The sequence below is a fragment of the Abramis brama genome, assembly GCF_963993115.1.
Source record: "Abramis brama genome assembly, chromosome: 8".
NCBI lineage: Eukaryota > Metazoa > Chordata > Actinopteri > Cypriniformes > Leuciscidae > Abramis > Abramis brama.
Window position 1 is genome coordinate 7067274 of NC_139970.1, and position 17675 is coordinate 7084948.

Genomic DNA, 17675 nt, shown 5'->3' on the forward strand with positions numbered 1-17675 from the left:
CCATACGAAAGTTTCTGTTATGACATCTGTTAAAGTAACGGTTTCTATTCAGATTTTCGAACAATATTACAGTTCATCATCCAATATTATTTATTTACCTCAAGCGGTCTGTTGTGAAGTTCTGTGAGTAGTAAGAAAGACGCGCACTGATAGAGAAGCATTTCCATTGGCTGCAGTCTGCAGGCATTGGCCAATAACAAAAGACGACATAGCGCAGCCAATTTTACAGAATGCCATTGATAAATATCAATATCCCTCTAAGTTTTTATTATCATGTGCTACGTTTATGTAGCTATTATATTGTAGATAAAATATAGTAATCGTTACAATGTCCACCAAAAAAATAATTATAATAATAATAATATAACCATTTTTTTTTTCAACTGGAACGCCGTCCCCCCTCGAAATTCACTCCCCCCACTCCGTCCCCCCGCGTCCCCCCCCCCATTTCCAGTCCTGCTGATAACTCTTGCCCATGATTTTATTAAGGGCATTGAGCTGAAAAAAGGTAGATATTCTACTAGAATAAGGTAGGTAATATAGCCCTTTTCATACAACGATACGCAATAATGTTTGGCGACACTACCACTGTTAATATTTAAATGTTTAGAAAGTTGTGTTGTAGGCTAATTAGTAATTTGTAAATAACAAATGTTATTTTTTATATTTATAACACTTATCTAGAAAATACTTGCATACATATTTTTTGGTATGCTAAGTCGCTGGCTGTGATTCTACCATACATATGAGTTTATTTGGGCAAGGGGCAATTTTTTGCCTTTATAAGGCATTTTCTAACCTTATTAAATGTTTTGTTATCTTTTGTCAAACTGCTAAATGTAATCGATAAATAATTTAGAATAGCAGACCTACAGCTGCTTGTCAAATAAAATTAATTTAGTATTTTAGTTTTTATCTCTGTATAATTTGTGTATTTTAGAATTTTCTTTAAATATGTACACCTATGAATATGATTTCTCTGATGTTTTATTAAGTGGTGTTTTACAGTTTTTTTTGTTTGTTTTTATAAATGTGGGTGATTTAAAAGACCGCTCTAAAAAAACACTTATTCACAGCAACAGGTCAACCCCGCCCTAAACCAATAGTAAGATTTCTTAGTAAAACTTGCTGCTTAGAGTTTTGTGAATAGGTTTTAAGCTAAAACTCCTAGCTAGAAAGGACGACTCTAAAGAGGATAAGATAAAATACTTTGTCAATAGTGTACGCCCTCTACTTTACAGTAGCCTCTTATTAGCCACAGCAATGCACACAAAGTTAATAAAGTTACTATTTCAAAGTAGTAATATTTAAGTTATTTTTAGAGGTAATTTTGATTGCCTCTTTTCTAACCTTGAACCATTTATTTTCTTACCTACTTACATAACAAAATACTTATTTTAAAATGATTTAAGTGCTAATCAATATGCAGCGAATATCTTGACTGTATATATCCGCCGGAATGCTCCTTTAAGGACATCTCTATACAGCCCGCCAATTGAATTGCGACGCTTCCTGTTCCCGCCGTTTATGTACTGTCTGGTTCCCGCACGGTTTAAAATCTGGCAGGCAGACGTCAAGAAGCTCAATGTCAGCTGAAGATTCAAGGTATTGGACTTTTATTTCATCTATTGTTATATACATATATATACATACAACGTTTATTTTGTTAACATAATCATTAGTGAACAACAGCATTTTGAATGTAGGCCTACAGATACTTAGACTAACAGCCTTTCTTTTAGTTTGGTTTTACAAAATCTATATCTCATTTTTGTTTGTGGTTAAATAAGAAATTAACGTTTATTCAGAGTTGGTTCATGTTCAATTTATTTTTCAGTAGGACAATGAATCACTGATAGGAAATAATTTTTATTGCTTGTTGTCAAATAAAATAATTAACCATACACAATGCCGTGCCAAAATTCTGTGCTTGCGATATTTAACGTCACTTTTAGGCCTAGGCGATAGCCTACTGCAACTCAGCACTATAGACGACGAGGCTTTTTTTAATCTATCATGTGGTTTATTTGCTCGAATGAAATATTTCAACCATAAACGTTAAAGTGATAAACCACGAACCAAAAAAAACGGTCTTTTCATTTAATTGTTTAAATTGTTAAAATTGGAAAGTAAATGCCTTAAACGAGGTCTGCTGACTCTGAATACTTTTTTCAGCTGGTTGGTGTTTAAACTTAAAGGGGTCATGAACTGGCTTTTTAAAATAAAATATATTGTTGTCTGAAGTCAACTTATGACGTTCGCTTGGTTTTTACATTAAAAAAACGTCAAAATTAATTAAGTATTTTCTACCCTGGTTTTGAGCCTAGCTCCTGAAACGCTCGGTTTTTATGGGCGTGCCGAATTCAAGACTTGCAGGTAAACGCCCACTGATATGATTGGATAACAGTTTTGCATATTCTAATTTGAGTTTCATGTAATGCTGGAATCAGTGGGCGGAGCTAAACAGGCAGTGTTGTAAGTAGGCGTTGATCTTCTTCTGCGGTGTTTGATACATAGATATCAGGCTAGATGTCTTAAAGGGATAGTTCACCCAAAAATGAAAATTCTGTCTGTAATTACTCACCGTCATGTTGTTCCAGCCCCGTAAGACTTTCGTTCATCTTCGGAACACAAATTAAGATATTTTTGATGAAATCTGAGAGCTGTCTTACTCCTCCATAGGCTTCTTAAGGGATTAAAACTTGCTGGCCCAGAATAGTTATTAAATACATCGTTAAAATAGTCCAAATGACTACAGTGGCTCAATCATATGTTTATCAAGTGACGAGAATACTTTTTGTGCGCAAAAACAAACAAAACTAACAACTTTATTCCACTATTCATTATGTTCTCCGTGGGCCTGAGTGTGTTTACTTAGTAAAACTGCGCAGCGCGTCTGTGTTGCACGTCACACGCATCACACACATGATCAGCGTCGGCCAATAGTGAGCCTACGTGATGACGTGCAACACAGATGCGCTGCGCAGTTTTACTAAGTAAACACACTCAGGCCCACGGAAAACATAATGAATAGTGGAATAAAGTCGTTAGTTTTGTTTGTTTTTATGTTTTGATAAACATATGATTGAGCCACTGTAGTCATTTGGACTATTTTAACGATGTATTTAATAACTATTCTGGTTATTAAAGTTTTTATCCCTTAAGAAGCCTATGGAGGAGTAAGATAGCTCTCAGATTTCATCAAAAATATCTTAATTTGTGTTCCGAAGATGAACGAAAGTCTTACGGGGCTGGAACAACATGACTGACAGAATTTTCATTTTTGGGTGAACTATCCCTTTAAGGCGGAAAAAGGTCTTAAGGCGGTCTTAAACCTGTCGTTCGCTGTGCCTGCTGACTGCTGTCAATTAAAGATTTTAATTGACTAACAAGTAACGTTTTCAGTTCCATGAAATTTCCAGGATATTCTTATAAATCAATTTCTCAGTTCATCACCCCTTTGACACAATTTAAGGTAATGACTGTGCTGTACATGTGAATTTATTCCATACCTTTCACAGTCTCCATGATATTTTCTATTTGTACATTTTTTCCCCATTTCAGCAGTAACACACGATTGGAACAAGCAGCTAGGTTCCTAGAAATGGCCAATAATTTGCTGCTAAACCCTACCTCTACATCTTTGTCTCAAGTGCCATCTACTGCACAACCACTGGCTTCCACCCCAGCAACAACCAGATGTTTAACATCATCCCCATCTCCCATGTCCTTCTCTTCAAACCTTTGCACACCCTCTCTCTTCAGCCCCTCTTCTGTGCATACAGCATCCGCTCTCCAGTCAGCATCTCTATTACAAACTGGCACACCTGTAAACATGCGCACCGGGCCAGCCCTTAGTAGACTCTTTCAACCATATGTAAATATAAGGTCCTCAAGAGCCCGTCACAGGTTAGGCCCTTCTGCATGGGAGCATGAATTCTATTGCATGGCAAGTCCATCATGCAATACTGTACCCACACCAGAGGAAAACATTATTTTAAAATTAAGCGGGCTTGGGAAAAAAAAAGTGAGATTTGAGGATATGAATGGATCCTTTGCAGATTTTACCAAAAAAATTGGAGAGGAGTTCCCTGCATTAAAGAGAGCAGGTCCATTTAAAATAATGCGTACAGCCAGGGGTCGTCAACTGGTTGACATACCAATGCCACCAGAAGGGTACAGTATCCCATATCTTAGACTGGAGAGTGGCCTAAACAAAGCGGTTGCTTATATTGTACCGATTCAAAACAGCATTCCTCTTGTACGTCAGGAAGATACGGCAGAGGTAACTGTAATAAAGTTTATTTTATTTAAAAAAAAATTTAGAGTGAAATAATGAATTTCTTTGTATAACAACATCACAAATTAAAGCTAATAATATAGTTTAATCTATGTTTTTTTCCCCTTTTTGTACAAATACAATTATTTGAAATGTGATCTGTTCTGTGTTTTCAGAATGTTGTAATGGAAAGGTGCAATATTTGTTGTTGTGAGGTGCCTCTGCATAGACTTGAAGAGCATGTTAATCTGTGCAGCAACAGGTGTGTATACCTGCTATTGGTTCACCAAGTAAAGTTGCCTATTCAACACTTACTGTAGTATCAACATTTAATTAGCTTACTAGATCAAGGCTGCTATATTTTATGTATAGGCAGAATGTTTTTTTTTTTTTACTTATTAACACCAAATAACACGTTTGCTTCTTTTTTAAGATCATCTGCTCAAGGCGATGCAAATGGAGGGTAATATGGAAGAAATTGACAGCCTCTGTACATTAAATTGTATTGCTTTATTAATGATATGTTTTGTTTCATAGGAAAGCAAGAAATGATCCTCGTCCAGCTTTTAAAATTCGTGTGGCTTTGTTGCTTGACCACAGTATGGTGACATTTAATAGCAATTTTGGTAAATTAACCTCATTTGATATTCACAAAATATTTTATTGGTAAGACTGTGGGATGCTTTATTAACATCATTATCATTTTTCAGCCACAGAAATGAAAAGGATAGACATTCCTTGTGACATGCCTGAGGCAGACCTAAAAGATCTGCTCTGGAAGACGTTTCCTAGACTGAATTATAGAGACTTTGAGTTGTGTAGAGTTGACCGATTCAGACGTGTGTTGGCTCTTACTTCAAACACTTCATCCCCAGTGTCAGTTCGTAAAGAGCTGGGCCGGTCCGCTCTTTACATACGGCCAAAGGTAATTAGTTATCAAGCATGCTTTTTTATCCTACATCTGTGGTTTTACATGCATCATACAAGTATATATATGAAGTACAATTACCCTTACAACAAGCAGATGTAAAACATTTGTTCATGTTTTTTACTTTATCAGTACACCCACTGGAACACTTAATTTCAAAACGTTAGTGTTAGCTAATTTACTTACAGAATGAGTTTATTTTCTGTATTGTATTCATATACATTTATTTTACAAGTATGATTTAATGACCATTTACTAGCATTAGTTTAAAGTTCCTGTGAACTGGAAGTTGCGTTTTTCTCCAGTGTTGTGACGTATTTCCCAGTGAAAGGGAATATTGAACAGAGGGCAGGGTTTACTTTAGCGCTCCTCCTCTCAGTCTCTCTGCTCATAGCAGACTAACGGTTTGAGGAGTGGTTTAGCGTTTTCTACCCAAGCCATCAAACTGACGTCATTAGAAAAGGAGCGCCATCCCAGACCGGAAGTAACTTTTCAGATGTTGATTAAAGATTACCATGGCAAACAAATTTATTCTGTGTATTAACTTGCACGAATGAATTGTTCACCACAAGACTAGTAATATGCTCTTACAAACTAAATAGGGTCGACTTTAATAAACAAGCAAGATTCTAAAGCACACCTTGCGATGAAACTAGTAAATATTTTAATTGTAATAAAATGTAATAAAATACACCAATAATGTCTACACATTCATCAGTATGAAATGTTGTGCTATAATGGCGACAGAAACTTTTATTTGTAAAAAACATGTTGTCTTTGTTAAATAGGAGCCCCTGGAATTGTCTGAGGACAGCGTCTCTTCAAATACATCAGTAAGCCATTTTTGTGCCTTAACGGATATCATGATGTGAGAGCAAATGCTTTCTTCTTTATGTTGGATGTATATTTCACTTCAGGTTGGTGACATTTCATCTGAGGGGTCTGAGGAAATAGAAAATCTGCAGGTGGATCCTGAGGAGGAGGAAGACATTATACCTGTAAGTTTTGTACATATGAAATGTGAATCAAATTACTTTGTCAATTTTGCAACTACATCATACTGAATGATTGTATATATCTTAAACCTAAAGCATTTAGATTAGGGACGTCAGATTGTCAGAGCCGGGATTAGAATTCATATCTCATCTCTCTAGTATGTTCCTGTTTAGTATCAACTATGTATTGCAGAAATCTCCAGTGGGAGGTTTTAGCAGTGCCATATCTTCCGTTTTGTATCTGCAATAAGGCTCTGTCCCAAAAACATAACTATGGTTTAAAATTGCCACTAGTCGCTGCTGAAGAAGTTACCTTCAAGAAATTCTTCTCACCAGAGGATCTGAAGCTTACCTGTTTTATTTATCAGAGAAATCTAATACATTGGCAAGCCACCCCAAAAAAATCCATCAATACAGTATTAACTATTTACTCTTTTGTGCACTTCACCTAAGGTTGTTGTCATTGCATCTGAGGAGGAGGAAGGACTAGAAAGTGTGCAGATGGATCCTGAGGAGGAGGAAGACATTTCCCCTGTACGTTTTATAAATATTAAACGTGATCCAAAGTATTATGAGAAATTTGCAACTACAGCATACAGTACTATTTACTCTTTTGTGCACTTCACCTAAGGTTGGTGACATTGCATCTGAGGAGGAGGAAGACATTTTCCCTGTAAGTTTTATAAATATTAAACGTGATCCAAAGTATTTTGAGAAATTTGCAACTACAGCATACAGTACTATTTACTCTTTTGTGCACTTCACCTAAGGTTGGTGACATTGCATCTGAGGAGGAGGAAGGACTAGAAAGTGTGCAGATGGATCCTGAGGAGGAGGAAGACATTTCCCCTGTACGTTTTATTATACATATTAAACTTGAACAAAAGTACTTTGTGAATTTTGCAACTACATCACAGTATTATACAGTAATAACTAATGATTTAACAGAAATGAATCAATCAAAAACTTGCTTTAGCTGGACAATAACTTTATTCTAGAGCTGCTGTAAAGCCTAAACAATCTCTGTTACTTTAATTAAGTTGGCTTGAGAGAGCCAACTTACTGAAATCCTATTTAAACTTATTATTATTATTCTAACTCCTCCTAGAGCTTTAACTCTTTTTTTTCTAGTTTCCTATTATCACTGTAAATCTGCTTTAAAACAATCTATATTGTTAAAAGTACTATATAAATGAAGGTGACTTGACTTATCGATTAACTATTCTCTTTTTGTACATCTCACCTAAGGTAGTTGAATTGTTGTGTCCCTGGCTTTACCACACCAAATTTTTCCTGACCTGTGTTTTTAATGGAGTCGTTACAGTTTTTTTATTTCTGTTTGTCTGCCTGTTCCTGTGAAGGTCATCAATGAAAGTGACATTTTGCTTCAAGGTCATCATGCTGGTGGTGAAACGGTAAGCATAGCATTGTAATCCTTAAGATAATCTTGCTAGCAATATGTATTTCACTTCACTTCAGTATATAACTATAATCTACAACTTAATTTATATACCTTTCTATGGATAGAATAGGTTGGTGGAGCACTAACCAGAACAAGTTATTCAATAACACACTGACAGTCAGTTTAAATATGTTATAGTGAAATTTTGTGCCTTTAAATGGTTGTCTGTTTGTTTGCCACCATGTTGGATTTGTACAAATTCTATAACTGTTTAACAGGAGAGTATAGAGGACAGGAGGCGACTCATTCAAGAGCAAGATTCAGCTTATGAAGAATCATTGCTCTTGGACCAACAGAAGGTCATTTCAGTTCCACAGAAACACAATAGAAGTTCCGGGGGCATAGTTATTTAACTACAGTAATGACATGTATTTTACAGCTGGAAAATGAGAGAAGAAGGGAAAGACTGGAGGAGAGACGACTACAGGCAAGTTCAGATAATCAACTGTGGTCCATGTTTGAGCAGCATTTCTTCTTCAGCATTCAAGTCGTTATGAAATAAAAATGTTCCCTAGTTACTTTGTTAGATCACATTACTAAGTCTTGTAGTGACCAATTAATCTGTGCAAGTTAATACATAGAGAAAAAAAAAATGTCTTTGTCGTGGTAGTCTTTAATTAAAATCAGAACATTTGCTTCCACTCTGGAATTGAATTCCTTCCCTGATGACATCAGTTTGAATATCCCTAACCAATCCTCTCGAACCGTCTGCTATGAGCGAGGGATGGAGAGTAGGTGGGGCAAAAATAAACCATTTCCTCTATTCAATATTCCATTTCAAATGGAAATATATCACAACACTGATTTGAAGTTGGTTGCAACTTCTGGTTCACAGGGATTTAAAATGGAGAGAAAAATATGGACAAAACCTAAAAGGATGCAGTCAGTGTAATTTCTTATGTTCTTCCTATTGTCGCGAGGCCACAAAAATGCCAAAGCCTAGAATGCGTTAATCTCTTCTTAATGGTGGTCCATCAAACAACACCGTATTATACCTCATATCTAAAAGTCATTGCTGTTCAAAATGAATAAAACTACTCAAAGAGACATAATGTTTGCTTTGCTGAATATAATTAATCACTGCTGTGATCAAGGCAATTATGACAGCAATAAATGGTCAATATCTCTAAATAAAATACCATGATAATTGAGGCTACAAATAAAAAGATGATGCTGTTTTGGCTGGAGTAGTGAACAGAGTGTCCATTTATTTGATTAATTGAAAATTATTTTCTAATGTGCCATCACATTAGAACAAGAAAGTAAGCTTAAATTTGTTTTGTATATAAAGAATTTCACTGAAGTAAATAATAAAGGCCTGTCGTTACACAGGTGATCAGTGAGAGGAGGGAACTAGTAGCAAGTTTCCCTTTGGAGTCTGGAATCACCTTCCAGTTCCATTACCCTGACGGCTCTCGAACACGGAGAGATTTTCAGCTGCAAAACAACATACAAGTAAGAAGAAAAGAAGACGTACCAGCCAGATATATATGCATCTTGTTGTGAGTTTTATGATTTACACAAGTTTTCAATTGTTTCTTGTCCCCCTTTCCTAGAATCTTATATGCTATGCAGGAGCTGTAGGGTCTGCCACTGAATTCCTCTGCCTGAGATCACATAATCCAGATTTGGCCATAACGGCCTCATCAACTGGTATTATTGCCGACTTCATCACCCAATCAACTACCTTTTTTGTTCAATGGGTTGGACCTGAAGAGGTAATTTCTACATTTGCTTCTTTTTGGACTGCAAACTGTGATTATTTAAAGGGGTGATGAACTGAGAAATAAAATTTTCCTTCAGCTTTTGACATTTAATATGTCATCATACTATAAGAATATCCTATAAATTTGAGAACTGAAAACATTCCTTGTTAGTCCAATAAAAGTTTTTATTGACACCAGGCACAGCAAACGACAGGTTTTTCACAGCGGGGATCTAGGAGGTCAAAGCAAGGGTATCAAACACCATCTCCGCAGAAGATCAACGCCTACTTCAACACGGCTGGTTTAGCCCCGCCCACTGATTCCAGCATTACATGAAACTCATAATAATATGCAAAAATGTTATCCAATCATAGCAGTGGGCGTTGACTTCAAAGTCTTCAATGCGGCACGCCCATAAAAGCGTTTCAGGAGCTAGGCTCAAAACTAGGGTAGAAAATAGCCTATTACTTGTTCATTTTGGTGTTTTTGAATGTAAAAACCAAGCGAACATCATAAGTTGACCTCAGACAACAATATAAAAAAATGAAAAAAGCCAGTTCATGACCCCTTTAACATTAACTTTAAAATAGCCAACACCCACAACTTTAATCTCCTTTAACTAATAAATGTTGTAATTGATTTAGACATGTCGAAGTCTTTTAGGAATGCCTTTGTAAACTTTTATAATTTGCATTGTAGACATAAAAGAGAGAATACTTTGAGATAAAGAATACAAGATGAGCACAAGCTCTATTAGAATTGATTTTAATTACATGGCCTGACAACATTAAAAAAACAGATTAAACATGCACTGTTCATAATGTTCAAAGATGGTTCAACATCTGTTTAGCACAAAAGGGTAATACATATATTAGTCTGTCTGCCTTTTTTTTTAGTTTTTTTCCAAACGTGAAAATGTGTTATTCAAGAAAGCACAAAATGGTGACTTTATTACATTATCACTTTAAATAATGATGCTGCAATAGTGAATAATAGTGAAAAACAGGGATCCATTCAGTTCTCTCTACACAGCTCAATCACTTTTTCTATCACACACAGTTTTAAACTACCGCTTCAGAGTAAGCCAATGCTTTCATTTTGCTTTAAACAGGAGTCTTATGACAATGTAATGCCTGCTGGTGTCATCTCAGCTGCAGTTCCTCCTGCCTCAGCAGTTTCCTCTGTACTTTATCCAGCCTCCACAGCTAACAATTTTTCGTCTGCATCCACCAGCACAACAGACACGGATACTAGGTAACATTTTTATTTTTTTATTATTAACATAACCATATTGTATGCCCTCTCTCTACTTATTGTATATATTTATTAGTAGTGCCAATTTTTACTTATGCATTCTTTTCCACTGTATAGTGCTTTATGAAGCCAAAACCTTGAGTGTGTGTAGAAGTTTATGGCTATATCTCTGGCCTGATGCAAATTTAAATGTGCATAGCTGTCAAACTTTTTACAAATATAAAAGCGCCTGAGTGTGATTTACGTATTTAAGATGCTGATAATATGGCTATATCACCAGACAGGGATGGCTTCCCCCAAAATGCAGTATTTTTATTGTACATTTTTCGAATAACAAACCTCTTTTAATTAGAACACTTGCATTGCCTTTCCCAACAACATGCCGTAAGTTAATTAGTATGTATTAGCATATGTATTCCAGCTTGGATATCATTGCTGTGATTATTTTGTTTTCCAGTCATGACTTGAGGGGATTGTTGTTAGATCTACAATCAGCGGCTGAACTGTCTGAGCCTGGACCCACGTCCAATTGTGTAAATGTGGTAAGGTCCAATGTTCTGGAAAGTGCCATGAGGACCTTCAGGAGGCGGGCCTTTAATCCATTAAAACGGTTGGACGTGGTGTTTGTTGACACTTGTGGAAGTGGGGAGGGCTCAGTCGATAATGGTGGACCTAACCGCGAGTTTATGAGGCTCCTAATGAAAGCAGTCCTGGCGTCACAGTACTTTGTGGGGCCCCAGAACTGCAAGAGCCTTGCTCTTGATTCTCTTGGTAGGTACATCTGTTGTGTAATAAATAAGTATAATTTTTTAGTATATAGTATATTTTATATATATATATATATATATATATATATATATATAAGTATAATACACAATCACGACAAATGTGATTGTCACACTCCACAATTACATGTACAGGCAATTGCCAGTCCATATATACACTTCTGCATGCTGGCAATTGCCTGTACATGTAATTGTGGAGTGCACTGCATAATAAATTGCTGGGTAAAAAAAGAGTTTTCATGTAAAATGCTTTGCCTTTTACCACATGTAATTCAGACTTACTAGTATAGGACATAATTTAAATAAATCTTGGGGGACAATTCAGATATTTCAAAGCTTAAGTTAGTTACCACAAACTCTAAAACCCTTAATTGCAAGAGAGAAAAAATAAAGTCTTTTCATGCCAATTGTTCTAGGCTTGTCCAGGGGAACTTACAAAGTCTTGGGTATGATGTTCTCTGTCTGCCTTGTCCATGGTGGGGTGGGACCCCGTGTGCTATCCAAACGGCTGTATGCACAACTGTCAGGGCTCCCTGCTCCCCCAGTGGACATAACAGAAGTGGATGACAGAGAGCTGCATGATCAACTGGACAAGGTAATTTACAAATCTGTCTTTGGTCTTGTTGATGTAAAAGAGTATTGTTTTTTATTGCCATTAACAGTTCACATTGACATAAACAAAAAGACTATAATCTTAAGAGAACCTCTTATTCGACCAACTTCAACTTTTAGATCCAAAGGGCAGAGACCGTAGAAGAGGCCCGCACAGCCATGGTGGAGGCATCAAACAGCCTCCACATGCTTGGTGCATTGGGTAGGGTTTCGACTCTACAAGAGAGGGATGACCTGGTCCAGGCAGCCCTAAATTATTATGTGGAGGGACGGATGGAGATGCCCCTTAAACAGTAAGATGAACTGCTTGATCACTCATACATTATGAATATATGTATTGACAGATGAAAATTAAAGGAAAAATAATAAACACTCACTGTAGGGGTTTCAGATATTTCCCTTAATTTGTTACTTGTATGTAAATTTGTCTTGCATGCCAAATATTGACATAACTCTTCTGTTGATTTTACAATTACTTTTTACATGTGTTATATAACCCTACATGTTTGCATCTGAGAACATATGTACTTCTTATTGAAAGATTGAAAGAAGGACTGGAGACGTTAGGGGTCCTAAATGCCTTAGAGGGGCACTCATCAATTCTGGAGGAGCTGTTTTGTGGTGGAGCACCCACCTTGTCGGCTGCCACTTTACTGGACCTCTTCAAAATTGAGTACTCTCAAAGAGGAAGCAGTAGGAGGGCTTTGGAGGAGGTCGCAATTGGCTACTGGCGGGACTGGGTAATTCAAGTTGAAGGTGAGTTCATATAATTATAAATTTGCTATATTATCTTGTTATTGAATATATTTGCAAGTTGTGCTATAGGAATGTGACTAAGTGTAAATATGAATATGAATAATGCATTCTACAGAGCAAATTATATAAAATGTAATTGCAGTGAACGGGAAAGACATTGAAATACTTTATTTTTTTTATTTTTATTTTTTCTCATATTTTACCTATCATGTAGGCGCTCTGTAGAATGCTTAATTGTCTTTTCTGAACATGGTATTTGAGCTTCAGGCTTCTACTATTAAGTCAGTGAACTTGTATTAAGGATTGCTCTAACACCTTTTAATTGAAAGTATCTATTGATACAAATCCAACTATAACGGGAAACCGGACTCTGAGACAGGGTCATTCATTGCAGAGAGTGAAGATGACAGCAAGCAGGCATGTAATGCATGTATTGTTATGGAGATGTTTGTAGATTCTACAAGCATGTACATGTATATGCTAACTTGGTATTTGTCAATGGATTGTACTAGATGACATGTTTAATTGTCTATATGGTCAAATGTGTAAATGTGTCAAATGTCAGGTTACAACTGTAGTTGTTAATGAGTAAAATGTTTGGCAATCTGTTTTTTTGGTTTGTTTTTTAAGATTGTTTCTTTGGTTTGAAGATTGTTCTTTGATTGTTTCAGATGGAGATGCAGCAGTGGAGGTAGAAGGTGGAGGGACCCTTGATATCACCCTGGAAGATGTGCTTGTGTTTGCTTCTGGGGCATCTGCCATACCTGCATTTGGATTTCAAGAGAATCCTGCCATTACTTTTCTTCATGAGGAACTGAATGGCAAACGGCGGATGTTCCCAGAAGCAAACACTTGTGCCATCATCTTGAAGTTGCCCATTGGGCATACATATGAAGACTTTTGTCATTTTATGACAACTGGAATCATTCAGTCACCAGTATTTGGGGTAGCCTAAAACTTGGGGTAACTCCTGCATGGCTGTTCACTCCCCAGCTGTCCTGTTGTTGTTGTTGTTGTTGTTGTTGTTGTTGTTGTTGTTGTTGTTTTTACATTGTTTATACTATGTATTGTGTATTGTTTGCTTGTGTTAAAGTAATAATCATATAAATATTACTTTGTATGCCCTAAACCTTGACTGTCTTTTATTCTTTATACCTTATTTATTTTAGTATGACATGATAAAAATAATTCATTACATTTATATAGCGCTTTTCTAGGAACTCAAATTGCTTTTACATATGGAAGGGGGGGAATCACCTCCACCACCAATGTGCAGGTCATTGGTTTTTAATGACCACAGAGAGTCAGGACCTCAGTTTAACGTCTCATCCGAAGGACGGTGCTCTTTGACACTATAGTGTCCCCGTCACTACACTGGGGCATTAGGACCCACACAGACCACAGGGTGAGCGCCCCCTACTGGCCTCACTAACACCTCTTCCAGCAGTGACCTAGTTTTCCCAGGAGTCTCTCATCCAGGTACTAACCAGACTCAACCCTGCTGAGCTTCAGTGGGCAACCAGTCTTAGGCTACAGGGTGATATGGCTGCTTTTGGATATTGGATAATATTGGTTAATCATATAAGTAATATAAACATGATTATGCCATAGCATTTAGTCAGTTTTATACAATATAACTGCAGTGTTGACTACTAATTTGACTTTTAATTGATGTCAATCTGCTCTTACAAGAATTCCAGTGATGACAATACAGATTGTGCAAATGGAGCAATATGGAATGAAAAACATGTACTTCAATAACTGCAAAATTGTTAAGAAAATGCTTTTTACTGTTATTCTTATTTATGTAACAAACTTTATTTCCCATGATTTAAAGATTTAGTGTTGCATTTATGATTATTGTGTGTGCTTAAGAGCAGGGTAAAGGTATGGGTATCTCGTGTATCAATAAGTAGACTGGAATAGGACCAGCATGCAGGCAATACCACAGAATAAATCAGTCATACTCTGACCATTTAAGTCTATTATTCTGTTATTAAAAGATGCTACAAATGACATTACAAACGCTTCGTTTTGACATAAAAATAAATTAAAAAAATCATTCAGTCATACATTTCACTCATTAATTATCTTGTGTTAGTGGAATATAACTTTTCCAAAGACGCAGAACCCCCATACAATACAAATCTGTAAGACATTTAAAGCACTGAAAATATTTTAGAAAAGCAAATGTATACTATATCGAACATTGCTCCTTTATGAAATTGTTAATGCACTGAGCCCTTAATGTACAGGAATAAATGACCCAAAACTTACTGAAACTTCCTTACAAATAGATCAAGGAGTGGACATGGCTAATGAGCAGATAAGTGTCCCTCTGCTGCCACCTACTGACTTTAGTGGTCATTTACTGTCATTTTTGTTTTAACTGTTTGTTTTTCCTGCAGGTGAAAACAAGATGCATCCGTTTAAGCCTGTTACAGTTTATTTATCAGGGCTCTTAACATAGTAGTAAAAAATGTGCAGTATGACTAGGCTCAATTTAATAGAGTGCTAGGCTTTATATTTAGTGTAGCTCTATTAAATAGTATTTATGTTAAACGATTTTAAATTGAATGATTGATAATTTATTTTAGTTTAAAATCCAATAAGTTTCTGAATGGTTAATTAAAACTAAATGCAGCATCTATGAATGAACTTGAGGCATGCAGACCGGCTGCTGCAGGGCTTTAACAAATCTTAAACAAACAAATAATGATATGACCCACTTTTTCTGAATTTTACTAGCCCATTTTATTTGTCTCTCATAAGATCGTATATACATGACAATAGACTTGTATATCATTGGGATACCAAATGTATGTAGCCTACTTAACATTCAGCATTATAAAAATAAATAAATCCAATGTAGTTCTAAGTAAACTGCCAAAATAAGATTATCTAGAATGTCTATAACAGTAAAAGTATGAGAAAATAAGGAAAATTAGGCGGGCAGACGTTAAGACGTGCAGACGTACAGACGGGCAGACGTACAGACGGGCAGACGTTAAGACGTGCAGACGTACAGACGGGCAGACGTACAGACGGGCAGACGTACAGACGTAATCCACACGTTAAATTCTAACGTGACGCCGCCGTCACGTCTGTAAAGATCAACAGCTACACGTTATTGACGTGTCTACGTGACGTGATATTTGCGTGTACGTCTCCATATAAAACAAATGGAGACGTACACGCACGTATACACGTGTGTTATCTGTCGTGCTTGTCAGTCTCGTCGCCGAACGGAACATTTCGAGCGCCATAATCTGCGTCTGCCGAACGTCTCGTCTGCGTCTGCCACATTACTCGTTCGTCTGCTATGGAAAGCCATGAGGGCCAAAAACGCGTGAATTTTAACACGTATTTGACGCGGATTTAACGCGTTAAATACGCGTTAAATACGTGTTGTTTACGCGTGACAAATTAGCGCGTTAAATACGCGTATTCAATACACGTGTGAAATACACGTAAAATACGCGTTAAAAGTCAGTTTGAACGGGTCAGTATCATTGGCTGCTAAAGACTTGGGTCTAACCATTTCTGTGAGCTTAGGGGGCTGTACCGTTCATAGACTAGACTACCACCATTTAACATGCTATAGATCAGCTTATTCAGCCTATTTATTTTGTCCTTTTTTTTTGTATAACCTATAGAAATAATATATTTAAATTGCAGTTTTATGAAAATTTTGATAAAAATAAAAGTGCCTTGTTTTTCTCCACTCATGCCTTTTTGTAAATAAACACATTAGTGGACATTCTAGCTTTAACATCAAAGCATTAGCATTTGTGTGGGGAAATCAGTTACAGTGGAGGTTAGCAATCAGAGCATTGTAATCAATATCTGTCTTTGGAAAACAAGTGAGCTTGTGGTGTTCTTACATTTACAGCTATCACAAGCAGGTGGCGCTTATTGAAACCTTTTTGTTCAGAGATTGAAAAGCAGATCTCAGGTATAATGCAACCCCTGTCACCATTCGCTTTCACTGCATGAAACACAAGCAGAAAAAAATTGTGTAAATCATTCATGAAACCATTCTTATGTACACTTGTCTAGTTCAATTCAAGGCAACAATTTATGTAAAAATGGTTAAGCTCCAAAAATGTCCCAGAAAAGATCCTAAAAATAATCAATGAGTTCACAACTCATGTGTTATGAGTTGTGTTGTAAGTCTTCTGAAGCCATATAATAGCTTTTTCCTTTTTTTTGTTGAAAAAGACTAAACTTGAAGTTATAATTCAGAGTTAAAATGTCTTGTATTCAAATGCAAAAGATAAAGATATAAGAAAAAAATGCATAGCATTATTTGTGAACCAAACCTGTGATATTATTTTTCTGAGTAACATGAATGAGATTTGAGAGTATGAGGGAAGATTTTCAGAGAATAACTGATTAAAAAACACAAGTACACAGTCAAACAATACAATTTCACACAGAGAAAGTTCATAGTAATAAAGTACTTGCATGTGGTGCAGGTAACTTACTGTAATTCAATGTTGCCACTGAAATGTTCTGATTATTTTAGAAATGTAATGGTTGTTCTGGGGAAACAAAAGATAAAGCTGATTATTCACAACATAATATTTATTGACCAGTAAATGGCTTTAAAATGGCATTTGAGAGAATGAGGGCACCTGTAGTAACGTTAAGTAAAGTTAACGTTAGGCTAATGTTAAACAAAAACAGACCAAACTAATCTTCTTTTGTTATTCATAACAAACGCCAATTATAGGCTATATCAGCAATTTGAAGACACAGTTGTACAGAATATGTTGAATTGAATGACTAAATCAATCTAAGACAATAAGTCAATAATTTGCATTTGTTCATTAGATCAACGTAGTTAGCATCGCGGCTAAAACCTTAATACCAGATACTGTGCAATAAACGAGTGG

At 36.2% G+C, this 17675-nt stretch overlaps 1 protein-coding gene across 1 annotated transcript; it reads left to right on the forward strand.

Moving 5' to 3' along the window:
• Positions 1-6106: 6106 nt before the first annotated feature.
• LOC311087814 (E3 ubiquitin-protein ligase Smurf1-like) lies at positions 6107-13889 on the forward strand (the record flags this gene model as incomplete). The annotated part of the gene is made up of 15 exons (XM_084121285.1): positions 6107-6205; positions 6656-6736; positions 6834-6875; positions 6973-7053; positions 7564-7617; positions 7883-7963; positions 8044-8091; positions 8997-9119; positions 9221-9382; positions 10482-10624; positions 11082-11395; positions 11826-12004; positions 12142-12314; positions 12563-12777; positions 13449-13889. 15 exons carry the CDS (start codon positions 6107-6109, stop codon positions 13730-13732), a joined length of 2079 nt encoding a protein of 692 aa, XP_083977411.1. The 3' UTR covers positions 13733-13889.
• Positions 13890-17675: the final 3786 nt, after the last annotated feature.